The sequence below is a fragment of the Anomaloglossus baeobatrachus genome, chromosome 8 (genome assembly GCF_048569485.1).
Source record: "Anomaloglossus baeobatrachus isolate aAnoBae1 chromosome 8, aAnoBae1.hap1, whole genome shotgun sequence".
Classification (NCBI taxonomy): domain Eukaryota; kingdom Metazoa; phylum Chordata; class Amphibia; order Anura; family Aromobatidae; genus Anomaloglossus; species Anomaloglossus baeobatrachus.
Window position 1 is genome coordinate 73,830,245 of NC_134360.1, and position 26,923 is coordinate 73,857,167.

The window sequence follows — 26,923 nt, forward strand, 5'->3', positions numbered from 1 at the left end:
TAATTTTCCCTTTATGTGAATGCATGTCTCACTGCACACGCTGGGTTACACAGCCGGTGATACCTTACATGCAGGCCATATACTTCACAGATGCTGCAGAGACGACTGCAAAATGTTTGTTTGAAGAACAATAGTGGTTCAATAATAAGAAAGGAATACAATAAATGCAGCACATATGGCAACAAGAAGGCAGATGAAAGGAGAACGTGTGCTGCTGTGCCAGAGACGCAGTCTGAACACCTCGTGTAACTGCAGCTAGATGATATTTTTACTGTAATAAAGCTAGCCTTGATTTTATGCCTATGAGTCATGGGTAGTCTACAAAGAGAACATGGCTTACTGATTTCACTTTGCTCCTATTATTCCCGTCATATGCAAGCATGGGTAGGCTGTATTGGAGCTTCATTCTGCAGGCTCTTTTGCTCGTTCTCTGCTGATCTATCAGTCCTTGACGGCGTCTGGAGACTATAAAGCACTTAGGTTCGACTCCAAAAAAATCAGACCAAGCTCGAATTTTGGAAAACACATTATTCAATTTAACATGTTACGTAATGGTATTCAGTTTATAAAGCCCAAAACAGGATCTGAGCATTCTGTGTTAGTCATTGTGTGGATTGAGAAGCCATAACCTTTTGTTACTGTAGTGAGATCATGTGCACAGTAGACGGGACATACTTCCCAGTTCACTCAACACTAGATTGGTAACTGAGAAAACACTAGTGATGAAGGGGCAGCACTCCATTTGCAAGTGAATACATTTCATTGTCCTGGATTTATTCCAAAATTGTACAGACTGCTCCTGTTGAAGAGCAATATTTGCTCACATCGTATATTCAGAATTGCCAAACTGTTCCTTGCTATGGTACTTGTATCTAAGAACCCTTAACAAAGTGGCACATATACTATGCCACCATAGCTTAATGGAATAAATCACTAGTAGGATTGCTAAATTCAGATTGATGAAGCAAATGCATTGTGGGATTACAGTTCACTCGAGTGCATTATGAGGTGGACACTGCTTTATTCCATCTTCATAAACTATTACACAGGATAACATAAACATCCTTTTTCCAGGTACAAAGTAGTGGACAGAAAAATAAAATGAACAGTTAATGGGTACTGAGGTTCACCCACTCAGAATAGTGTCCGACTCTTTAACAGGAGTCACACCACTGGATGTCTGCACACCTCCACACACAGACACAGACTGAGACTACAGTGGAACCTTGGTTAACGAGAACAATCCATTCTGGGAGTGTGCTTGTAAACCAAGTTACTCGTCTAGCAAAGCAAAATTTCCGATAGGAAATAATGGAAGCTCAGACAATTCGTTCCACAACTTGTTCAATGTCCCATCCTGGTCCCCTATTGTGCCATTCCACACACACACAAACACATATTATGCTCACCTTACCTTCCATTCCTTCGCTGACCTCATGGTTCTTGTAGTTCGGCAGTACAGGATGTGAATCGGGTAACCATCGCAACCAATGCCGGAGCTTCTGCTGCCAGAGCACTGACGTCAAAAAGGCAGGAGCCGCTTGTCTCTGAAAGGCCAGCACGCTGCCTTTGAGTAGTGGCTGACAGCGGAAGTTCCTCCACGGTCACGATGGTTACCCGATACACCTCCTGTACCGACGAACTACAAGAACCATGAGGCCGGCGATGGAACGGAAGGTAAGGGGAGCATAATATGTGTGTGTGCATGCATGTTTGTACGTGTTTGTGCGTGTTTGTGCAGACTGCAAGAGCGGGTCAGAGCGCGGTTAAAGTACAGAACCGGAAGTGTGTTCTTGCTCGTAAACTGAGTTACCAATTTACAGCAAGCTTTGCTCATATAACGAAATACTTGCACACCAAGTTACTCATTAACCGAGGTTCCACTGTACTTTGCTCCATTTTACTTGAAGTACCACACCTCTAAGGTGGAGATATGTGGGCAGTCATTCCCACCCATCTCTCTGACTGCTCAGAATCCGACCCTGTCACTCCCTATTAACCCTCTCAACATGCTGGAGCCTACTTCCTCGCTTACATCACTGAGGTTATCAACCTCGATGATACATATCTATCTTTGTGGATTCTCCCCGTGACCTTCTTGCAGCATACAATCGCACAAACGAAATGCATGAATCTTAAAAAAATATGTTGTGTAGTCATAAACATCCCTTTGAGTATGCCGTGGAAGGACATAGTTATCTTACAGGTGGCCTACCCCTCAGAACCTCTTCTGTAAGCCAGAGACAAGCTACTGGGTCTGAGCAGTTCAGCCATGTTTTGCAATGTCACTAAAGGCTGCTTTACACCTTACAATTTGGCATACGATATCATATGCAATGTGACCCGCCCCCATCGTATGTGCGGCACGTTTAATTTGTTGACCGTGTCGCACAAACGATTATTTTCCGTCACACATACTTACCCGTCCATACGACCTAGATGTGGGCGGTGAACGTCCACTTCCTGGAGTGGGAGGGACGTTCGGCGTCACAGCGATGTCACGCGGCAGCCAGCCAATAAAAGCGGAGGGGCAGAGCTGGGTGGGACGTAAACATCCCGCCCACCTCCTTCCTTCCGCATTGCCGGCAGGAGCTGCGGGACACAGGTAAGCTGCAGTTCATCGTTCCCGGGGTGTCACACACAGCGATGTGTGCTGCCTCGGGAACATTGAACAACCTGACGTTCAATTTTTAGTAATTGAACGACGTGCATGCGATCAACATTTTAACGTTCAATCGCAATCGCACAGAGGTTTCACACGCTACAATGTAACTAACGATGCTGGATGTGCGTCACTTTCGACGTGACCCCGCCGACACATCGTTGGATAAATTGTAGCGTGTAAAGCCCGCTTTATTCATTTGAATGGGCCAATGTAATATTACATTTTCCCTGCAGTGGCCAAAAAATAATTTTACTGGTACGATGTCTTGTTCTCTAGCATAACTGTCTTTGTGAGATGACTCCTCATTTTATTGTTTCTGGAGCCAGAATGAGGTGTGATTTAATATGGATCATTTTGATCCTGTTGTTCTATCATTGGTGTTAGTCGTCTTTGCAGTGAGATCCTTACCAAATTACTTCCATATTTTAGCTTGACCAGTTGAGGGTGTAAAACATAAAAAGTATGGCAATTACTGCACATTTAAGAGCACCACTCCAATGTTTTGGGTTTTTTTCAGTTCTGGAGTGGTGCATGAAATCTATCGTCTTCCCTTGGTTTAATATTCATGCTCCAATGTTTTCACACTTTTTCAATGTCTCTCAAATCCCGAGGCCTCATCTTGTGCCTGTAGCTTCTGACTGCCCGGACGTCAGAAATTATATCATAACCACTCAATACAAGTCTATGAGAGCCATAACAAGGCTCTCATAGACTTGTGTTGACTTGCAACCTGCGACACGCTCCATAAAACACTGGAGTTGCCAGCAGGTGACAAATGACATGAGACTGACCGGAGCGGTAGTGATAAGAAGGAGAAGATGCCAGTTTGTTAGTATAAGACTAGGGGCAGGGAGATTTAAAGCACCACTCCAGCGGTGAACTAGAAAAAAATGCTAAAGTGGTGATTTAGGAGTTTAGAGTACTTGTATGATTATAAATAAATATGAGCCTCCCTAAACATGAAGGTTTTAGGATGTGTATTGTATTGTATGGATCCATAATGCTGCAGGATTTTACTTTCCATCTGTGTATCCCTAATTTTATGCAGATTAAGAAGGGAGGCCGGGGGCATGAGCCGGGTCCCAACGAAGTTGCGGGTAAGGGACTCCTGCTGCTTCTCCTTGGCCACTCCTTCTCTTTGGCCCACTCCCCAGTCCCCTCCACAGAGCATGGGGGAGGGATGGTTGGCGGGGTTCCTGGTGGGATGTGTATAAGCCATACCTCTGTTCAGGCTGACGTTCAAACCAGGAATTTTCCGCCATAGATTAAGGAAACATATACATTGTTCTCATTCAACAGTCTTTTACTAATGGTTGCACACAGTATTTATATCACATCATTACTGTTGGCACAACGCTTGAACATTGTAGGAACGGAACATTTGACTTTAAAGCTCACTTCTATTGCAGACTGCTCCATGGTTCCTGGTACTACTGCTACTGTTCCACTGTCCTCTCCATTACTATCTGACACCACGGTTCCACTCAGTAAAGTGATAGTTCCCCACTGCCATGGTCGCCTTCAACCTTGGAGTCCGGTTCCTGCTGTTTGCAGCCTCTGTAGGACAAAGCTCATCTACTGTGTTTCTCCATACCGATCTGTTCACCCAAGTCTATCTCAGTAGTCTGCTATAGGACTAGTACCGCTGGATACAATCGCTACCCGAGTTGCCCAGGTTGATGTCTGGTACTCACGATGGTGTGATAGGGGTACTCTACTATCCAGTCCTGTGCTTGAGTCTCTAATACTGGTTTTGGAGTTTTACCACAACCACCCCCTGTCTCTGGGCCTCAGGTCCCTTGCTGATGGCCCATGGTCCATGCTCGCACACAACTTCTCTCAACTTGGCTCTAACTCTTCAACAAATTGTATTTTACCTCTGAAAGAATATATTGTATCGAACTTCTCCCACTCTTCTTAACTGATGACTATCTCAATGTCCCTGTCGCTAGTCAACCTCCAATTCCTTGCTAAGGAGCAGTACCTAGGATCGGCCACTATATGGACATATACATAAGCATTAACATTATTTACATCAACACTATTTTTATCATTGTCTTGTGGGGACAATTGATGTCTTCAGAGCCCAGCACCCTCTTACACATATACATACAATGTTTTTTTGCATGTCTATGACAAAAGAATGTGGCAGGCATTGGAGAAGCATCCTCTACTTAACACTAGAAGTCACAGAGAGGGGTCATTTAACATTTCTACCTTTGGAACCCAGAGACGGGTCGAATGACCTGAAGGATTTTAGCTAACATCCTATAATCACCGTCTTTTGTTCTGTAATTAAGGCCATTACTGTCGCACCACAGGAGGTTGTTGTTTTCCATTGAGTTTAGCCATTTAGTTTCTAGTTAGTTCTATTCAGTTTGGACTAAGGGTCATTTGACCCTCTTTCGGGACTTAAGGGGGGAGCTCGAAATTTCTGGGACTTCTAGTGTTAAAGAGTTGCTTTTAGGTGGACAATTCTGCACCGCAGAAAAGCATCATGCAGCAGCCCATGAATTGCTTACCTGTCCATAATATGGACATTTAGGTACTTTGCTCCTGTTTTAGATCTCTGTGCATAACGTTCAATGTATGTGAGTATATATACACTGTTCTATCCAGTTGCACTCCATTTTCCCCAATAATATACCTTTTTAAACCTAATAATCAGCAAAAACTTTTGTAGATTGTAAAAGAATCTGAAAACATAAATCTATGGCTTGCACATGAACTACACTACTGAAGAGTTAACTAGCTAGATGCATTGTTTCCTATGAAATGCGATCACATGCCGTATACCACACTGTCAGCCCTTTTCAAAATGGCAGTATTGAAGAATGAGGTATGTGCTCTGTGAAAACGCTTATCCTTCACTTACACTGTGGAAATATAAACACTCAGAAATATTGAGGACAGAAGTAATTCCACAGTGGCTGAAGACCACACAATTGTAAGACTTATCTGCTGCGGTTTGGGTTCCTTTGTATTTAGAGCCAGCGTCGTGTTGGCCAAATAACTTTTTCTGGAAAGCGGAATTTTTTATTTTTACCAGCAAGTTTATTGTAGATGGGAAAATATAGCTTTCTGTTAAGTCAGGAAATACTTTTTGTTGTAGGTCACTTTAATAGATAAGTTATACGGCATTTAAATCCTTTCATAATTATATGTTCTCATAATAACAGTATAGAGATACATTATAAGAACATATTTTCTTGTTTCACCATTGAAGCACTCTTCATTTATGATCAGAGGCACAGAAATAAGATTATAAAGAGCCGTTATAAATATTTCTGCAATCGCATTAATTGCATGTACACGTGTGTGTCATGATTGCTATGGAATATCAGGGAACCAGGTTCCTAAGCTGGCCCTATGCTATCCTTAACCTAACGGTTACTCCTGATGTTGGAGAGGCCTGGTCGTGGCCCTAGTCCTGACCAGTCCTGATCTGATTCCAGCTCCACCCAGGGAGGGAGGGGGCAGGAGTGTGATGAAACCGACAGATAAAGACAGGCAAGGGAAAACCAAAACTCTGTCACACAGCACACACACACAAAGGTAAAGAGAATAAGAGGTACAGGAGGAAAAACAAGAGAAGGAAGCTACAAAATAACAGGGGTAAACACAAGCAAAGAGCACAATGTTCACCAGTAGTTCTGGGACAACACACCTCACAGGCCAACATAGAATAAACTATAGCTGGCATGGTTGGAAGTTTTCAACCAGCATAAAAAGGAGGGCAGCAGATGTGATGAGCCTCCCCACAACGTGACCAAATCAGCAAGCAGACCAGTAGAGATTAACTGTTGTTTTGCCTGCCTATAGATCAGCACACAGCAGGTCGACGCCTGAGTCTGCCTGTGTAGATCCCAGACACCAAAGAAAACATCGGGTGGAGTGTCAGAATCTGTACTGTGAACAGCACTAAGTGCCACCAGGACAGTCTGCGAAGTTGACAGAGGGTGTATATATATATATATATATATATATATATATATATATACAGTACAGACCAAAGGTTTGGACACACCTTCTCATCTCTAGAACGACTGTTAAGAGGAGACTTTGTGCAGCAGGCCTTCATTGTAAAATACCTGCTAGGAAACCACTGCTAAGGACAGGCAACAAGCAGAAGAGACTTGTTTGGGCTAAAGAACACAAGGAATGGACATTAGACCAGTGGAAATCTGTGCTTTGGTCTGATGAGTCCAAATTTGAGATCTTTGGATCCAACCACCGTGTCTTTGTAGAAAAGGTGAACGGATGGACTCTACATGGCTGGTTCCCACCGTGAAGCATGGAGGAGGAGGTGTGATGGTGTGGGGGTGCTTTGCTGGTGACACTGTTGGGGATTTATTCAAAATTAAAGGCATACAGAACCAGCATGGCTACCACAGCATCTTGCAGTGGCCTGCTATTCCATCCGGTTTGCATTTAGTTGGACCATAATTTATTTTTCAAACGGGCAATGACCCCAAACACACCTCTGGGTTGTGTAAGGGCTATTTGACTAAAAAGGAGAGTGATGGGGTGCTACGCCAGATGACCTGGCCTCCAAAGTCACCAGACCTGAACCCAATCGAGCTGGTTTGGGGTGAGCTGGACTGCAGAGTGAAGGCAAAAGGGCCAACAAGTGCTAAGCATCTCTGGGAACTCCTTCAAGACTGTTGGAAAACCATTTCTGGTGACTACCTCTTGAAGCTCATCAAGAGAATGCCAAGATTGTGCAAAGTAGTAATGAAAGCAAAGGGTGGCTACTTTGAAGAACATAAGACATATTTTCAGTTGTTTCACACTTTTTTAAGTATTTCATTCTACATGTTTCAATCCACAGTTTTGATGCCTTCAATGTGAATCTACAATTTTCAGAGTCCTGAAAATAAAGAAAACTCTTTGAATAAGTAGGTGTGTCCAAACTTTTGGTCTGTACTGTATATTATATATATATATATATATATATATATATATATATATATATATATATATATATATATATATATATAATGACACACATATTATCCTGTGCTGATGCTAAAGGGTACTTTGCACGTTGCGACATCCCTAGTATCGGCTAGCAATACCGAGCGCGATAGTACCCGCCCCCGTCGCACATGCAATATGTGGTGATTGCTGCCGTAGCGAACATTATCGCTACGGCAGCTTCACACACATACCTGCTCGGCAACGTCGCTGTGACTGCCGAACTAGTTCTCCTTCAAGGGGGAGGTGCGTTCGGCGTCACAGCGACGTCACTAATCGGCCGGCCAATAGAAGCGGAGGGGCGGAGATGAGCGGGACATAACATCCCGCCCACCTTCTCCCTTCCGCATTGCCATCGGGACACAGGTGAGATGTTTGTCGCTCCTGCTGGTTTACACACAGCGATGTGTGCTGCTGCAGGAACGGCAAACAACATCGTACCCTACGGTCAACCCGACATTATGAAAATGACCGACGCTACACAGATCACCGATTTTCGACGCTTTTGCAATCGTTTATTGGCGCATCTAGGATTTACACGTTGCGATGTCGTTACCGGCGCCGGATGTGCGTCACTAACGACGTGACCCCGACGATATTTCGGATGCGATGTCGCAACATGTAAAGTACCCCTAAGTTATCATCTGTATATTAATTTAGAGCTGAATGTAGAGGAAATGCTTGTAAAGCCTTGTTTCCAACAATCTGGAAAATGGCTGATATGGCAGTGAAACGCTGAAGCGAAGCTGTTACAAGAATAGATTTAATAGTTTTCTAATAGATCGTTCACATCCATTCTGCGTATCAGTTGTTGCACTGAAACCTTCATTAAAGAGAACCCGTCATCAGATTTGGGGCCTATAAGCTGCGGCCACCACCGTTGGGCTCTTATATACAGTATTCTAACATCCTGTATATAAGAGCCCAGGCCATTGTATAGAATGTAAAAATCACTTTATAATGCTCACCTAACGGGCGGTACGGTGCAGACTGGTCGGATGGGTGTCTCCGTTCTCCGGTACCGGCACCTCCTCTTTCGGCCATCTTTGTTCTCCTTCTTCTGCAGTCTGGGTGCATGACACGTACTACGTCAGCCACACTAGCTGGCATTGAGGTCCTACGCATGCGCACTACAATACTTTGATCTGCCCTGAGCAGGACAGTTTAAAGTGCGCCTGCGCAGGACCTCAATAAGGTTGGTTCAATAACGATCTGGCAATTCTGCATGTTTGTTTGCCCAAATAAATTATCTAATTAAGTCCCTGGAGAAAGAGGACAGACTGGAAAGGTGAAGCGGTAGCACTTTGTTTTAAGGCCCCTTTACACACTGCAACATCGCTAGCGACATCGCTGTAACGTCACCGGTTTTGTGACTTAATATCGACCTCCCCAGCGGCATTGCAGTGTGTGACACGCATCAGCGACCTGGCCCCCGCTGTGAGGTCGCTGATCGCTACAAATCTTTCAGGACCATTTTTTGGTCCTTTGTTTCCCGCTGTGCAGCATGCATCGGTGTGTTTGACACCGTTACAACGACATCGTTAGCGACTTAGAACCCAGCGTGCTATAGTGTCCCCTACTGTGTGACACGTCCCCAACGACCAACGAGGTCGTTCTGCAGGTCCGTATCGCTGCTGCGTCGTTGTCCAGATCTGCCTGTTTGACAACTCACCAGCGACTTTCCAGCGATCCCGGCCAGGTTGGGATCGCTGGTGGGATCGTTAGAAAGTCTCAGTGTGTAAAGGGGCTTTTAGAATCAGAGAATGCATTTATCTTGAGCATCATGTATGTTCTTTACATACGAGCTCATATGAAGACCCATACAACTTGTGTATAGATTGCAAGAAAACACACTCCCCCGGATATAAAGTGATATTACATTTATATCACATTGGGTTCCTTGACTTTTCTGCTGACTCTGTTTTTTTCTGCTCTAAAAATTTCTGCTCCAATGGTAACAAAACCTAGTTAAACATTTAATGATTTATTAGTCACAGACTGTAATCTACCACTTTGTGTGGGTTTAGCTCCAGTCCACCTTCTATAAATGAATTCCATTCATCAACAAGACACTTTGGTTTAGAATAGCGCCAATAACTAAGCCTCAGCGTCTAATCTAAAAGACTGTGGTTCTGCCCAATGTGCTACATATTTAATCCCTGGAAATATTCTGAGACTTCTGACAGCATGTAACCTATTAAATAGGAAGAACCTATAGACGAATGTAATTTGTATAATAAATATCCAGGAATGTGAAACTTTCTTGTCCAATATCTGGCTTCTTTATCTTCGATGACACCCCAGCTGTAGACTGAGTCACTAGAAACACTACGTGAGTTTCTCCTAACTCCAGTGACAGGATCAGTCATGTCAAATTAATTCTTCTACCTGATAGCCTGTTAAAAACTGTTTTTAAGTATGAGGCAACACATACAGTTAGGTCCAGAAATATTTGGACAGTGACACAAGTTTTGTTATTTTAGCTGTTTACAAAAACATGTTCAGAAATACAATTATATATATATAATATGGGCTGAAAGTGCACACTCCCAGCTGCAATATGAGAGTTTTCACATCCAAATCGGAGAAAGGGTTTAGGAATCATAGCTCTGTAATGCATAGCCTCCTCTTTTTCAAGGGACCAAAAGTAATTGGACAAGGGACTCTAAGGGCTGCAATTAACTCTGAAGGCATCTCCCTCGTTAACCTGTAATCAATGAAGTAGTTAAAAGGTCTGGGGTTGATTACAGGTGTGTGGTTTTGCATTTGGAAGCTATTGCTGTGACCAGACAACATGCGGTCTAAGGAACTCTCAATTGAGGTGAAGCAGAACATCCTGAGGCTGAAAAAAAAGAAAAAATCCATCAGAGAGATAGCAGACATGCTTGGAGTAGCAAAATCAACAGTCGGGTACATTCTGAGAAAAAAGGAATTGACTGGTGAGCTTGGGAACTCAAAAAGGCCTGGGCGTCCACGGATGACAACAGTGGTGGATGATCGCCGCATACTTTCTTTGGTGAAGAAGAACCCATTCACAACATCAACTGAAGTCCAGAACACTCTCAGTGAAGTAGGTGTATCTGTCTCTAAGTCAACAGTAAAGAGAAGACTCCATGAAAGTAAATACAAAGGGTTCACATCTAGATGCAAACCATTCATCAATTCCAAAAATAGACAGGCCAGAGTTAAATTTGCTGAAAAACACCTCATGAAGCCAGCTCAGTTCTGGTAAAGTATTCTATGGACAGATGAGACCAAGATCAACCTGTACCAGAATGATGGGAAGAAAAAAGTTTGGAGAAGAAAGGGAACGGCACATGATCCAAGGCACACCACATCCTCTGTAAAACATGGTGGAGGCAACGTGATGGCATGGGCATGCATGGCTTTCAATGGCACTGGGTCACTTGTGTTTATTGATGACATAACAGCAGACAAGAGTAGCCGGATGAATTCTGAAGTGTACCGGGATATACTTTCAGCCCAGATTCAGCCAAATGCCGCAAAGTTGATCGGACGGCGCTTCATAGTACAGATGGACAATGACCCCAAGCATACAGCCAAAGCTACCCAGGAGTTCATGAGTGCAAAAAAGTGGAACATTCTGCAATGGCCAAGTCAATCACCAGATCTTAACCCAATTGAGCATGCATTTCACTTGCTCAAATCCAGACTTAAGACGGAAAGACCCACAAACAAGCAAGACCTGAAGGCTGCGGCTGTAAAGGCATGGCAAAGCATTAAGAAGGAGGAAACCCAGCGTTTGGTGATGTCCATGGGTTCTAGACTTAAGGCAGTGATTGCCTCCAAAGGATTCGCAACAAAATATTGAAACTAAAATTTTTTTTTTGGGTTTGGTTTATTTGTCCAATTACTTTTGACCTCCTAAAATGTGGAGTGTTTGTAAAGAAATGTGTACAATTCCTACAATTTCTATCAGATATTTTTGTTCAAACCTTCAAATTAAACGTTACAATCTGCACTTGAATTCTGTTGTAGAGGTTTCATTTCAAATCCAATGTGGTGGCATGCAGAGCCCAACTCGCGAAAATTGTCTCACTGTCCAAATATTTCTGGACCTAACTGTATTCTATTTAATATTTTTTTTTTTAAGGTAGGTAATTGATCCAGGTATTTATTACTATTGTCATATGTTTTTCTTTACATAATTGGATACTTGCTAATTACCTCGTAGAGTCTCGTTTTACATTCCATTTTATGTATATGCAAGAGAGATATCTCAACAGACCAGACATATACAACTGTATGCTTTTCTGTGAGGTCAGATCATTGCACATCTATGGTAAATTAATGACTACGGACAGCTAACATGGGGAAACTGTTGCTTAAATACACTGTGTACAGAATTATTAGGTAAGTTTGTAACTATGTTCTCAATCACCCCAAAAGACTCATATCAAAGCTTAATATTTTTGGAAGTTGGAGTGTTTTTTTTTAGATTTTGCAATCTTAGGAGGATATCTGTTTGTGCAGGTAACTATTACTGTGCAGAATTATTAGGCAACTTAATAAAAGCCAAATGTATTCCCATCTCACTTGTTTATTTTCACCAGGTAAACCAATATAACTGCACAAAATTTAGAAATAAACATTTCTGACATGCAAAAACAAAACCCCAAAAAATTAGTGACCAATATAGCCACCTTTCTTTCTGATGGCACTCAACAGCCAACCATCCATAGATTCTGTCAGTTGCTTGATCTGTTTACGATCAACATTGCGTGCAGCAGCCACAACAGCCTCCCAGACACTGTTCCGAGAGGTGTACGGTTTTCCCTCCCTGTAGATCTCACATTTTATGAGGGACCACAGGTTCTCTATGGGGTTCATATCAGGTGAACAAGGGGGCCATGTCATTATTTTTCCATCATTTATACCTTTACTGGCCAGCTGTGGAGTAGTTGGATGCATGTGATGGAGCATTGTCCTGCATGAAAATCATGTTTTTCTTGAACGATACCGACTTCTTCCTGTACCACTGCTTGAAGAAGTTGTCTTCCAGAAACTGGCAGTAGGTCTGGGAGTTGAGCCTCACTCCATCCTCAACCCGAAAAGGTCCCACAAGTTCATCTTTGATACCAACCCATACCAGTACCCACCTCCACCTTGCTGGTGTCAGAGTGGAGCTTTCTGCCCTTTACTGATCAGCCTCTGGCCCATCCATCTGGCCCATTAAGAGTCACTCTCATTTCATCAGTCCATAAAACATTTGAAAAATCAGTCTTAAGATATTTCTTGGCCCAGTCTTGATGTTTTATCTTATGTTTCTTGTTCAAAGGTGGTCATTTTTCAGCCTTCCTTACCTTGGCCATGTCCCTGAGTATGGCACACCTCGTGCTTTTTGATACTCCAGTAACATTGCAGCTCTGAAATATGGCCAAACTGGTGGCAAATGGCATCTTGGCAGCTTCACGCTTGATCTTTCTCATTTCATGGGCAGTTATTTTGCGCTTTTTTTGCTCAACACGCTTCTTGCGACTCTGTTGGCTATTTCCCATGAAACGCTTGATTGTTCAGTGATCACGCTTCAAAAGTTTGGTAATTTCAAGACTGCTGCATCCCTCTGCAAGACATCTCACAATTTTGGACTTTTCAGAGCCCGTCAAATCTCTCTTCTGACCCATTTTGCCAAAGGAAAGGAAGTTGCCTAATAATTAAGCACACCTTATATAGGGTGTTTATGTCATTACACCGCACCCCTCCTCATTACAGAGATGTACATCCCCTGATTTACGTAATTGGTAGTTGGCTCTCAAGCCTATACAGCTTGGAGTAGGACAACATGTATAAAAACCATCGTGATCAAAATACTCATTTGCCTAATAATTCTGCACACAGTGTATTTATATCTTCATTTATTTTTAGATGCTTTACTGTGCAGACTTTTCATTTGGGTAGACGTTTTACCTGAATGCGAGATCTGCATTCAGGATGCTGCTATCTTTGCTGGCTCTCATGTATCTGCATCGCTTTATTTCTTTACTGCTGTCCTTTATGCTGCTGACACTGATACTGAGGAGCTTGTGATTCCTTCTACAGCTACATAGCCTGTATAATTCATCCATTCCGCCTGCTGATTCTGTTGTAAGTGCTCTCATCTGTCTGTGCACAAATACTGTTCAGCTTTTCGGGTCTGTCTTCTCTTAAAGGGCATCTGTCACAAGGATTTTACAATGTAAGCTGAGGACAGCATGTTGCGAGGGTTAAAAAAAATCTGTGTTTCTCTCATCTGTGTCTGAGCTATTGTTTACTCATACTAAAGCGTTTATTGCTCTGTGATTAACATTGGTGTGACTCAGTACCTCCTGCAGACCAGGCCACCACACCCCCTGCTGTGATTGACACCTCACATTCAATGCACAATCTTTATTGAGAGCCTGGTGTGGGCGGAGACCGCTCCCAGCTCTGCTACACTCAATTCTGAGATAAAGTCAGAACGGCTGCACACAGTGAAATACGATAAACAATGTTACTTTCAGAATCTCTTTGCCTACAACATGCTGCTCTCAGATGAAGTAACAAAACCCTGGTGACAGATTCCCTTTTAGACTTAAGGCTACTTTACACACTGCAATATCGGTCCCGATATCGCTAGTGTGGGTACCCGCCCCCATCTGTTGCGCGACACGGGCAAATCGCTGCCCGTGCCGCACAACATCGCCCAGAGCCGTCACACATACTTACCTGTCCGGCGACGTCGCTGTGACCGGCGAACCGCCTGCTTTCTAAGGGGGCGGTCCGCGCGGCGTCACAGCGACGTCACTGAAGCGTCACTGAACCGCCGCCCAATAGCAGCGGAGGGGCGGAGATGAGCGGGACGTAACATCCCGCCCACCTCCTTCCTTCTGCATAGCAGCCGGGAGGCAGGTAAGAGGAGCTTCCTCGTTCCTGCGGCGTCACACGGAGCGATGTGTGCTGCCGCAGGAACGAGGAACAACTTAGTTACTGCTGCAGTAACGATTTTTAAGAATGGACCCCCATGTCGCCGATTAGCGATTTTGCACGTTTTTGAAACGATGCAAAATCGCTTATCGGTGTCACACGCAACGGCATCGCTATTGCGGCCGGATGTGCGTCACAAATTCCGTGACCCCAACGACTCCGCATTAGCGATGTCGCAGCGTGTAAAGCCCCCTTTAGACGCTTTCCTCCACACTATAATTTGCTGTGTTTAATCTCCTACCAGTCTGCATTGCAATAGGTGAAATCTTCAGTGTAGATCAATTTACACTGCAGCTTGAGGATTAGCTTTACTAAAATATAATTAATAGTACTGCTACTAATGACCCATATAAACATAATCTTGTTGAAAGATTAGATCTATGTGGTTTGAAAGCGGTCTATTTCTACTGTACGATTATTGTGCGTTTCCCGATAATCATGCAGTCTACAGAGGGTTCCGATTAACCAACGGAAGAGCAAAACGCTTGTTCGTTGGGTGAAATAATCTGTAGGTGTGTGCAAAAGATTATTGTTCTTAGCAGCACATCGTCCTGTTTAACAATGGCAGAGTTTGCACACTGAACAATCTATTATAGATTTTTCAGTGCATATAGGAAGCACAGTTTGCTTGTGTAAACAGGCTATTAAACTACCACTAATTCGTACTCAGTACAAATAGGGTGTGGCCTCCTTTTCACCGAGCTGGGCATTTCATCTAGAGCTTCCCATGGCTGTGTCCATCGTCAGGACCCAGTCACTCTCTGCCCTTATTCAGATTGAGGTCTGATTTGACACATGGTAAAGTTTTAATATTAGAGAGTTTAGGTACCGTCTCGATTTGGGTATACCTTGTCGAGGTGGAATGTCTTTCCCTTCTTTTTTAATTAAAAATGGTGTTTAAAAATTACCTTATTTATTTATCTGCACTATGCTTTTATTTAGTTACAGCAGGGTACACGTCCATATTATTTTCATCTTGGGTTTTCTCCGCCAATTGGTAAATGTGTACCGATCAGTGGTGTTTTAATTTTGTAAAATTAGCTGGTATGAATGCAGGGTAACGGTTCAGTCACCCCATTGCCTGTTGTGATGTGACTGCAGGTGTCCCGCCAGATTTGAAAAGACTCCCAGCGAGCGGCGCAATACAGCAGGAACACTACAATAGCGTCAAGTCAGGGGTGACCCTGGCGAGTTACACAACACAAGGGTGAAACCAGGCAAACAATACAACAGTTGGCATTTGTGCTAGGGAGAGTGGAGCAAGGGGTCACCTCCTAACACTCACCTGATGCTGAACCTTGCACTCTCTAACATTCCTTGACGGTCACTTGCCTAGACCTTCGCTGGCCCTAAACTTACCCTGACTAGTGAAGGCCAGAAGGAAGCTTGTCTCACCACTACAATAAGACAAGGTAGGTAAGACAAACTGGTGGGGATGGGCACAACAAAAAGCACTCCTTAGTTTCTTCCATATGAAACTTTGCAGCTGCAATAGTAGCAACACCACAGCTATGAAGTGACGAGCTCCTTCAAACATGGTCAGCATAGGTATGATCTATAGCCAGCATAGGGAGGAGTGCGGAGTGGACATTTATAGCAAAAAGGAGTGAATACAGCTGAGGTTAGAACGATCTGTTAGATCACTGCAGGATAGAAATGAACCTTAACCCCTTCAGTACTGGATGAAATTAAATATGCTCCAATTCAGGAAAAATGACGAACGGGCACTAAAGCGGAACTGTGATCCACAATATCGTGTGACCTTCTGATCTCAGATCGCCCCGAGATCACAACAGGCCATGACACACTCATAACATTGCCATCCTAATAATGTGATTGATCAGAGTGCTAAAAGGCAGGCATGGGCTCACCATGTTGGCCTCACCACTAAGAGGGCATACAGGTAGTTATTTGCCTTAAATTTAATTGGAAGATAACCTACAAACATTTGTATAATTTTGGTAAAATTATTGGTAAAACAAAAGTGCATTAAAATAATAATTTTATTATTACCGTACTTTTTAACATTAACATCTGTGTCCATACTTGATCCAGCAAGATGTACAGAGACACTGCAATCATTATATATGCCTTGGAGTTAAATGCCTTAATTGTTTGCCAATTAAATACACTATGACTTTGGTTGCTATAACCCCCATGGACATTGAGAATGAAGAGGTCTACATGCAAGGTTTATGGAGATTACCTTGGTGTAGCCACCAGTCTAAGCTTTTGCAAGAACATGTTGTGCATTATGAAAAAGTATAATAAAAAAAAGTCTTTCTCTCAGAGACGTTTGTATATAATGTATTTTTTGGATTATAAGACACACTTTTCCTCCCAAAAATTTGTGAGGAAAATGTGGGATGTGTCTTATAATCTGGTTGTAGCTTACCGGGAGGTGGGGGAGTGCAGCGGAGCAGGGTCAGATGGTGGTGGCATAAGTAGAGCAATGCTGCGAGTGTACCGACGATGCAGGAGCTATCCCCAGTGATTAAAGAATATGACGGTGGTGCGGGCTTCAAATTAATGGTGCCTGGAGTCAGCACGTGCACAGACTGAACTCTTGGCTCAATGACAAGCTGAGAGCTCATCTGCGCATGCACCACCTCCAACCCATTGATCTTACAGCAGTGAATTTAAGGAAAATGGCGCCCGAAGGTGGCGCATGTGCAGATGAGATCTCAGCTCTTTATTAAACAGTGAGCTCAGCCTGCGCTTGCGTCGACTCCGGGCGCCATTTCTTTGAAGCCCATACTGCCGATAGTTTTTTACCTACAATCACGGAAGATGGCTCCTGCCTTACAGCTCTTGCAGCATAGCCGAGACGCCCGCCGCACCTTCTCCACCACTGCCCCTGCCTCCTGTGGCCCCGCTCTAACACTGCTGCCACCTCCCCTCCCCGGTATGATACAACTGGATTATAAGACAAACCCCATTTTCACCAAAACTTTTTGTTACCATTTTTCTTTCTCTAAATTTGGCGTGTATCTTATAATCTGATGCGTCTTCTACAACGAAAAATACGGTAATTCAGAAATATGTTTTAAAGTGTGAAAAGAAAACTGCTACAATAATGACGTTGCTGTAATATTTGTGTTCTTAAAGATGCATGCAGCACGTAGCAACCCCAAATTCAGACATTTATGAGACCAACGTTAGTGGAACCAAAATATGATGCTATTTGTACTTTTTTAATCCAACAATGACCAATAGCTATGCAGTGTATATATATAATAATAGCAGGTTTGGAATGTGAAATTGTAAGATTGTCTTTCTGTTGTTTATGAAAAGAAAGCTGCTATACTTTTGAAGACAATATTCTGGATTGTAGAACTATTTTGACATAAAAGCGATATACGTCATGTTAGAATTACTATGAATAGACCATAAATGTCTGTACTTTGTATTTTGATGACCATTGCTGTATTTTTGGAGACCAGTCCTGTGTATGTACTCTAAGATAAAGATGATTGTAAAGGATTCCTCCAGGCTGAACATCAGATATAATCTTGCTTGACCTTACTTGACCTTCTGAGGTTTCAGAATAACGCTGGAATAGGAGCGAATGCAGGAAAACGCATAAGGAGATATTTCTCTCGTATTGATATGATTATTTTCCAGGTGAAGATATTCTATGTTCGAGTCCCCTTCATCTTCAGCACTGCAGATGCAATTTGGAGACACAGTCCTACACAAAAATAAATAAGGAGTTTAGCACTTTTGAGTTTCCAATGTAAAGATATTTCCATCACAAAAACAGAAATAAAGCAAAAAAACAAAACAAAAACCTTTAAGACAGGTCCAGCATATCAGAGAAAATATAGTTCAAAGATAAGACTAGTCCAGCAATGTGTCCGGCTGGCGTCTCCCTGCACCACTCCAGGTGGTTGACAGATCTCTCTCATGTGTGTCAATCACCTATAGTGGTACAGAAAGGAACTGTCTGGGAACATCGCAGAACTAGTCTAGTTTCTGGCTACGGTCAACATCCGGATCTTCAAACTGTATTTGCAGTCATGGAGTCAGACTCTGATTCATGCTGCTCACCCAAGCGGCGAGCAGAGGCAGCATGGGAGAAGCACAGGAGAACTGAAGCTGCCAGATCCAGCAAGCTTCAGGGCTACTAAAGCTGTCTCTGTGAGCCGGTTCGCACTTCTGGCCTATGTAATAGGCCACTCTGAGACTGCAATCTAGTCAACAACATGTATACGTACCTGCACGTAACCTTCGATCCTCACAAGATCTCCTTCTCTACTCCCCTCTCATCTCCTCTTCCCACCATCGCATCCAAGATTTCTCCCGTCCCTCCCCCATACTCTGGAATGCTCTGCCACAACACATCAGACTCTCGCCTACCTTGACAAGCTTAAAAACGAACCTGAAGACCCACCTCTTTCGACAAGCCTACAACCTGCCGTAACCCTCAGTCTGATACAGTGCCGCATGACCAGCTCTACCCTCACCTGCTGTATCCTCACCCATCCCTTTTAGACTGTGAGCCCTCGCGGACAGGGACCTCCGTCCTCCTGTACCTGTCTGTGCCTTGTATTGTTTATGATTATTGTACTTGTCCCTATTTTGTATACCCCTTTCACATGTAAAGCTCCATGGAATGAATGGTGCTATAATAATAAATAATAATACTATAAAATTAAAAATTCTCCAATTCTTATGAGTAGTGAGGATTTTTATACAGGGCAAGTTGCAAGGTTGCTTGTTTTTACAAGCACTTTTAAATTTTCCTCATTTCTGACCCTTGTAACATGGTCACTTGTAAAATTCTGGAGAGGGAGATATGATTCATCGAGGTTGATAGCCTCAGTGATGTAATCCCAGAGAAAGGCTCCAGCATGTTAAATGCTGAAAGGTTTAATAGGCCATGAGAGGGCCGGGTTTTTGGGAACAGTCAAAGAGATGTTGCTCACATATCTCCACCCTACGGTGTGGTCTGGTGGGTAAAATGGATGTTATCATGAGCAGGCTGACCCCCGCAGCATTATATGGACTTGTATTTCGCAGTTTGTATTCTTTTTGTTCTGGAAAGAGTCTTTTTTTGTGTTTGTTCTACTGAGCAGTTTATTATTATTTACTGAATAAATCGGCTGGACATTTAAATACAGACCGTTCCTGTGTCCACCTCGAACCGCAGCCGAGCAAGCTGAGCCTCTACACCCTTTATAAGAGGCGCAACCTCTTAATGAATTTGGCATATGTTTTGGCTGTCAGATGTTGGACTGCAGTAAGTTTCTTCCATAGCTTAAATAATAAATTATGTTTGTTATAGGGAAAATTGGAATGAATTCTTAGGCACTTGAGCATGTCATTGCTGCAAACCTCTATCCAATTTTCAAAAATGTGACTGTGCTGGTGTAAAAATTCCAATATTTTGGTGCAACATGTGCTACCTATTTTTTTTTTTTAAATCCCATCATTTTTATTAATCAACTAGGAATCAATATAGAGAAAATATATTGCATCTTATATAACTAGTAAAGGTGTACATTGAAAAACATATGTTGTCTATAAATCAGGTTCTTCCTCTGTATAAAAAAAAAAAAAGGATTCTTAGATCACAATTATATAAGTTGAGCCTACAAACAACCTGGCTCCACAGATAAACAACAGTTAAATAATGCAATAATACCTCAGTCTAATAGAAAAGCCTCCTCCATCAGCCACGTCGCTCCGCATCATATTTCCATACCCGCTTGCCTCTCTCTCCCCGTTTAATCATCAATCGCACCCTTCCGGCCCCTCCCACAGCACCGCTCAAAGTCCACTTCGCCACGTAAAACACTAGTTTTAACTTTTACTCCCCAAACGTTCCATTCACTGCAAGCTCAACAGTAACTGGTCCAGCATTGCATCCTGCACTAGTGCCCCAGAGGGGAGACCCGGCCACTCCATCCATGGCTGCCAGATTTTGTAAAACTTTCTCAGTGTTTTTCTCTTTAAATAAACTCCCCTTTCCAATCTAATGACTTTATTTAATTTATTTTTAAGCTCTGATAACGTTGGTGGTAGAGGATCTAACCAATGGTATGCCAGTATCTTCCTTGCTTGATACAGGATATGGGCTATTCCCAGGGCTGTTGGAGAGTCCGGGTCTACTCCTCCCTCCCACAGACTCAACAAACATAGACGAGGGGACGGCTGTATTGTGATATGATATATTTGGTCTATGAGTCCCAGGGTTTGTTTCCAGAAATCACTAATGTATCCACACTCCCACATAACATGCATCAAATGGGCATCATCCTGTCCACACCTAACACATTGTGCATTTGGTCTAAGTCCCATCCTGAATAATAGGCTGGGAGTTTTCTATACCCTGTGGAGGAGATATATTTGAGAAAGCCTTTGGCACTCAGAGACCGGAAGGTTAGGGACCGGTTCTAGAATTTCAGACCACTGGTCTTCCGTCAGGGGACCAACCTTCCGTTCCCATTTACTTTTAACAGTCAGTGGGTATGTCTCCAGATGGGCAGGTAGTAATCTTTTGTATAGTTCAGAAATAAGACCCTTAGAGGATTCAGATGTAAGTAGCCTATGTAATGTTTGATTATGTGTCACTGTCACCGGGTTTTTCCTCCTCTGTCTTTCTAGTGCGTGTCTCAGCTGTAAGTATTGATAAAAGAAGACATGTGGAAGGTGAAACTCCGTTCTCAATTGCTCAAAACTCTTAAGAATATTATTTTGTAGTACTTGTGACACTAAATGGATCCCTTTATCTTCCCATCTTCTGAACCCCACCAAATTTTTAATTTCTGGCAAATTCGGGTTCCGCCACAGTGGCCAGAGCTCTGTAGGCCCATTTATCGTCAAAAGAAACTTACGTCTGTCCCATACCCTAAATATCATAGCCAACGTGGGATATCGTGCCCTATTTATCTGTCTTTGTCCTACATCCAACTGGCAACCCGGATATTTCCATACCGATCTCTCTCTCACTATATCACCACTGTTATCATACGCTCCTTCTTTGCCCCATGTGCTACCTTTTTAACTAGAGTTGTCTCATGTACACTGCTTGATGCATCCACCCCATAGTGTTATGGGTACTTTTGTATTCTATATTACAGACAGTTTTTTTCATTTGTAGATTTTATATTGTTTTTTACTTACTTAATTTTATTGTTGTTCAGCCTCAGTATGTGCAGATCTCTCATATCTTCCATTCCATCCGGCACACTAGTTAGCGCATTATAATCCAGAAATATTTCTCTTAATGAGTGATATGCCCCATGAAATGAAGTTGGGTCTATTCCATCGTTCTCGAGTTTGTTGAAAGAAAGGTAGAGATATTCCAGCCCTGGATTTAAATGTCCAAATACGTAACCTGGAATCCTTTCAATTTGGTTCCCTATGAGTACAAGGTGCAGTAAAGATTTGGGCAAAAATGATGGTACTTGGTAAAACTGATTATAGGATAGATCTATTGATTCCAAGTTCCTTTAGGAAAAAAAGATACAGGAAAATTAAACAATTTGCAGAACAATGTTGCTTATGTGGTTACAAAAACTGTTCAAAAATATACTTTTTTGTATCATGTTAAGTGTAAACTTTCAGAGTGTCATTATTGGCAATGCTGTCATATTGACAGAATTGTTCCCAGTGTAAATGAGATTGCTGTGCAGTAAAGACAGAGGTTCTTAAAATGTTCAGCACTGTTTTAGGGGCAGAGTGATTTGGTACTGTTATTAAAGCCCAATGGTTGCTACTGTAAATCGGACACTATGAATTTTACTATTTTATTGGTACCATGTTTGCTATGGTAGCTGGTAAATTTTAAAAGGAACCTGGTCAAAGAACGCCCGCGCATCCGCACTACAATACTTTGATCTGTCCTCAGCAGGGCAAAGACAAGCGTGTGTGCGCAGGAGCGCAATGGAGAGCACTATGTGGATTATGTAGAACGCGTCATCCACACAATGCAAGATGGAGGGCGGCGATTGCAAGGATAGAGGAGGTGGCGGGTCAAGACAAGCGACGCCCATCGGACTGGATCAGACCGCCAGGAAGGTGACAGGTTTATTCTGTAGGTTTCTGCTTTGTAATCTGAGAGCCGCATACTATAGGGACTGATTCCACAGGTAACCTGACCTCAGTAAAGTCAGTGACTTCACCTTAGGAGTCACTGAGTTTAATGAAGTACCGTGAGGTCAGGTTACCTGCAGTCACAGGTGAAGGGTCGTGGAAACCACCAGCTGTGACTGCAAATCACCTGAGTGACATCACCGCTGATTGCGCGGCTCACTCAGTCTGCCTGAAGCTCACAGCGGGCAGTCATGTTCTATGGCGCTTGCTCTGAGCTTCAGCTTTAGCAGAGCTGTAATGGTCATGGGACCTCGTGTAGATTGCGTCGGACTTACAGTGGTGTTTTGGGGTTAATAAAGTGGTGAAAGGGTGTTTTTTTTGTTTTTTATTTCAAATAAAGGATTTTTTAAGCGTTTGTCTTTATTTACTTTCACTTACAGATTAGTAATGGGTGGATATCATAGACACCTCGCATTACTAATCTAGGGCTTAGTGGCAGCTGTAGGCTGCGATTAACTCCTTATTACCCCGATTGCCACATCACCAGGGCAATGAGATAAAGTTCCAGGATGTCACATCTAATGGATGCGGCAATCTTGGGCAGCTTCAGGCTGCTATTTTAGGTTGGGGGGACCCAATAACTATGAGTCTTCCCAACCTGAGAATACCAGCCCCCTGCTGTGGGCTTTATCGTGGCTGGGTATCATAATGATTGGGGGACCGCATGCTGTTTTTTAAAATAATTTTTTAAATTAAAAAAAAAAAAAGCCACATCCGGTTCCTCCTATTTTCATACACAGCCAAGATAAGCGCACAGCTGGGGGCTGCAGCATGTAGGCATATGCTTTATCTGTGGTGGGTATCATAATATGGGGGGACCATATGCCAAATATTTTATTTATTTATTTTTATACTACGATAGACGTGCATAGTGCCTGTGATTGGAAGCAGTCAGCTGACACTCAGGGTGGGGGCATGTTTGACTGCAACCAATCACAGACGGCGGTGGGCGGGGAAAGCAGTGCATATGCATGAAGGTAAATAAGCGGCCCCAGAAGTAAATGAACATCCGGGAAGCAGTTACAGCTGTGACAGAGACTCTATAAGTCTTGCTCCCGCTTGCTCCTATCTCCCTATCCCTTCTACCACCATTTTTATTCTCCGGATTCTGGTCCACATAGACTTATATGGGGACCCGCATCCAGCCAGATAACCGGGATCAATTCCAGGCCGGAACCTGTTTTTTTTTTTTTTAATCCGGTTTGGTGCGGCGGTCATGGTTATGTGTGAGTCCGCCCATCACTAGTTGTAATTATTTATTTGACATTGCACTGCCGAAGTCTGGATTGGAGATCAATGTTTCTAGGAGAGTCCTCCCTCCTTCCCATCTGCACTCATATGACTCAATTTTGGGTGGTAATGAATTGCCATGGCCGCTAGGACCTGCCATGTACTTAAGCCTATTAATGCTGCCTATAAGTGTAACAATGCCTGCTCGTCCACACAGGCATAATAAATGGCCATTCAGGAGTACTGCAACTATTTGTTGCAGCGATTGAAGGATCAAAGATTGTCTCATAGTGAGACAAAAATCAACTATTTTCTTCTTAATTGGAACAATCCGTACAATAAACACCACATAGCCATCGTAGTGTTCAGGTAGAAAACTAGGTTTGTCACCTAGAGTTGAATATACTTTGGTGCAAATAATACCATCAATCAAAAAACAGGAAAAGATATTTAGAAGATGGTAGAGGAAACAGGTACAAAAGTATCAATGCCAACAGTAAAATATGTCCTGTCAACACAACCTGAAGGCTCTCTTAGCAAGGAACAAGCCACTGCACCACAACTGCGGTTAAAAGCTAGGTTACTGCACATTCAGAATTGAAAAATGCCCTGAGTTTTGAAACAAAAATTGAACTGTTATTTGGCTATAGTGATCACTAGTATGTATAAAAGACAAAGGCAAAGCCAAGAAACACTATCCCCGCTGTCACGTGTTGGCATCACTTCCGGTCTATAGCACAGTGTGCCATTCAATGGAGTGGCTGGGGCTCGGGAGAGATGTGACATACGCTCCCCATCTTTAGCCCTTGTTTACTGTATCAATGAGAAATTGTAGGTAAAAAAGGGTAAAGGGTGGTCGAATTTGGGGGGTCTATAATTGAGGGGGGTGCCTGTGGTGGGGTTTAGGGAGTCTATAATGCTGGGGGGATTCCTTTGGTGGGGTTTTAAGTGGTCTATAATACCAAGAAGGAATATTTGTGGTGGAATTTGGGGGGGTGCGCGATGCTGGAGGATGACTGTGATGTGATTTTTTTTTTGTGTATAATGCTGTAGATATGCTGCGGGAAGCTTGTGGGATTTAGACCCCATAAACAGTGCCCTTTACCCGACATTGCCCTTAGCCCTACAAGCAAGGGTCTGCACCCTTAGCCCTACAACACAAGGCCCCCACCCTTAGCCCTACAACCCAGGGACCGTAACCCTAGACCTACAGCCCAAGGACAGCGTCCTTAGCCCTACAACCCAAGGACAGCGTTCTTAGCCCTACAACCCAAGGACAGCGTTCTTAGCCCTACAACCCAAGGACAGCGTCCTTAGCCCTACAACCCAAGGACAGCGTCCTTAGCCCTACAACCCAGAGACAGCTCTTCAAAAGCCTTACTGCCATAGCCCTAGTACCAGCGACAGCTGGGATGGGAATGATCTTTTCAGGGTGATGTGCAGTGTTAGTTTCCTGCCACATATAGTTTTTTGCATTTAGCCTAAAAAGTTCCACTTTGGTCTTGAGGACACAGCTAGCACATGGAAGATGCGTTTTACTGAATGTGGCTAACGTGTATGTAATCTTATAACGTCAACTGTACCCGTACCATAAGGGCAGCCATATTAGAAAAGAATGCATAATTTTCCGATAGCTTACTTATGAAATATCCATGTTAATGGAGGTATTCTTGTCTCCTCAAGTTGGTTATACCGTAAAACAACTGTATTGAGATTAACAGTATGGTTGAAGGATGTCTCTGAAATCTCCTCTATCTGGTTGTTTTCAAGATGGAGTTCCTAAAATATAAAAATATAATCAATAATTTAATAAACTAGTCGGTTATCATGGAGACGTGTGAGCCGGGAGCCACATCTACAGCCACATCAGTGTGCAATAAGCGAACTATAAATATGTTTTACGTTTATGCATGCTCTTGTGATGTGCAGCTTACCTAACTGTGAAATAGACTTTTACATTACATAAAACAATATTCTGCATATATTTATTAGAATTTCAAGGGCACAACTCGGATATATGAAACTCCAGATGTTATTAACTAGTCTAACAAGTTATCATATGTTTGTAATTAACTCAAAGGAGGATGGATGCAGCCTCAGCAAATAATCTGCATTGGTTGTGAGAATAAAAGTTATATAGTATACTTTCTCCATCCATTCCTTGTAGTTTTTAGAAGACTTTTAAGGCCAAGTTGATACAGTTGAAACCAGATTTTGCCTCCACTACCTAAAAAGAATCATCTGCAGCTTTTTCACGCTATCTGACATAAAATCAGAAAAAACCTTTCCCGTTTTAGGTCAATTAGGAACAAAAATGATTTTAATTTGCCAAATACTAGAATGAACGAGAGAGAGAATGTTTTAAGGCATTTTTATTGCTTTCTGCAAAGTCAAAAGTTTACATACACTAAGGGGTACTTTACACGTTGCGACATCGCTAGCATCGGCTAGCGATGCCGAGCGCGATAGTACCCGCCCCCGTCGCACATGCGATATGTGGTGATTGCTGCCGTAGCGAACATTATCGCTATGGCAGCTTCACACGCACATACCTGCTCGGAAACGTCGCTGTGACTGCCGAACTATCCCTCCTTCAAGGGGGAAGTGCGTTCGGCGTCACTGCGACGTCACTAATCGGCTGGCCAATAGAAGCAGAGGGGCGGAGATGAGCAGGACATAACATCCCGCCCACCTTCTCCCTTCCGCATTGCCGTCGGGACGCAGGTAAGGTTATGTTTGTCGCTCCTGTGGGTTTACACACAGCGATGTATGCTGCCGCAGGAGCAACAAACAACATCGTACCTGCGGTCGACCCGACATTATGAATATGAACGACGCTACACAAATCACTGATTTTCAACGCTTTTGCGATCGTTTATCAGTGCATCTAGGATTTACACGTTGCAATGTCGTTACCAGCGCCGGATGTGCGTCACTAACGATGTGACCCCGACGATATTTCGGAAGCGATGTCGCAACGTGTAAAGC

At 43.1% G+C, this 26,923-nt stretch overlaps 2 protein-coding genes across 7 annotated transcripts in view; one reads left to right on the forward strand and one right to left on the reverse strand.

Annotated features, from left to right (window-relative positions):
• Window positions 1–26,923, forward strand: part of LOC142249854 (centromere protein P-like) — a 389,082-nt gene that overhangs the window by 244,488 nt on the left and 117,671 nt on the right. The window lies entirely within an intron of this gene.
• ECM2 (extracellular matrix protein 2) overlaps window positions 16,563–26,923 on the reverse strand; it is a 68,246-nt gene continuing 57,885 nt past the window's right edge. For 2 of the 5 annotated variants that reach the window (XM_075320854.1, XM_075320853.1), the window contains exons 8-10: window positions 25,575–25,714; window positions 21,734–22,060; window positions 16,563–18,296 (exon numbers count right to left, since the gene is read on the reverse strand). In XM_075320854.1, the coding sequence (XP_075176969.1) occupies window positions 18,128–18,296; window positions 21,734–22,060; window positions 25,575–25,714 (636 nt within the window). In that variant the 3' untranslated portion in view covers window positions 16,563–18,127. Of the gene's footprint in view, window positions 18,297–21,729; window positions 22,061–25,574; window positions 25,715–26,923 lie in introns of those variants that run through there. The other 3 variants (XM_075320851.1, XM_075320852.1, XM_075320855.1) reach the window with 2 other exon arrangements.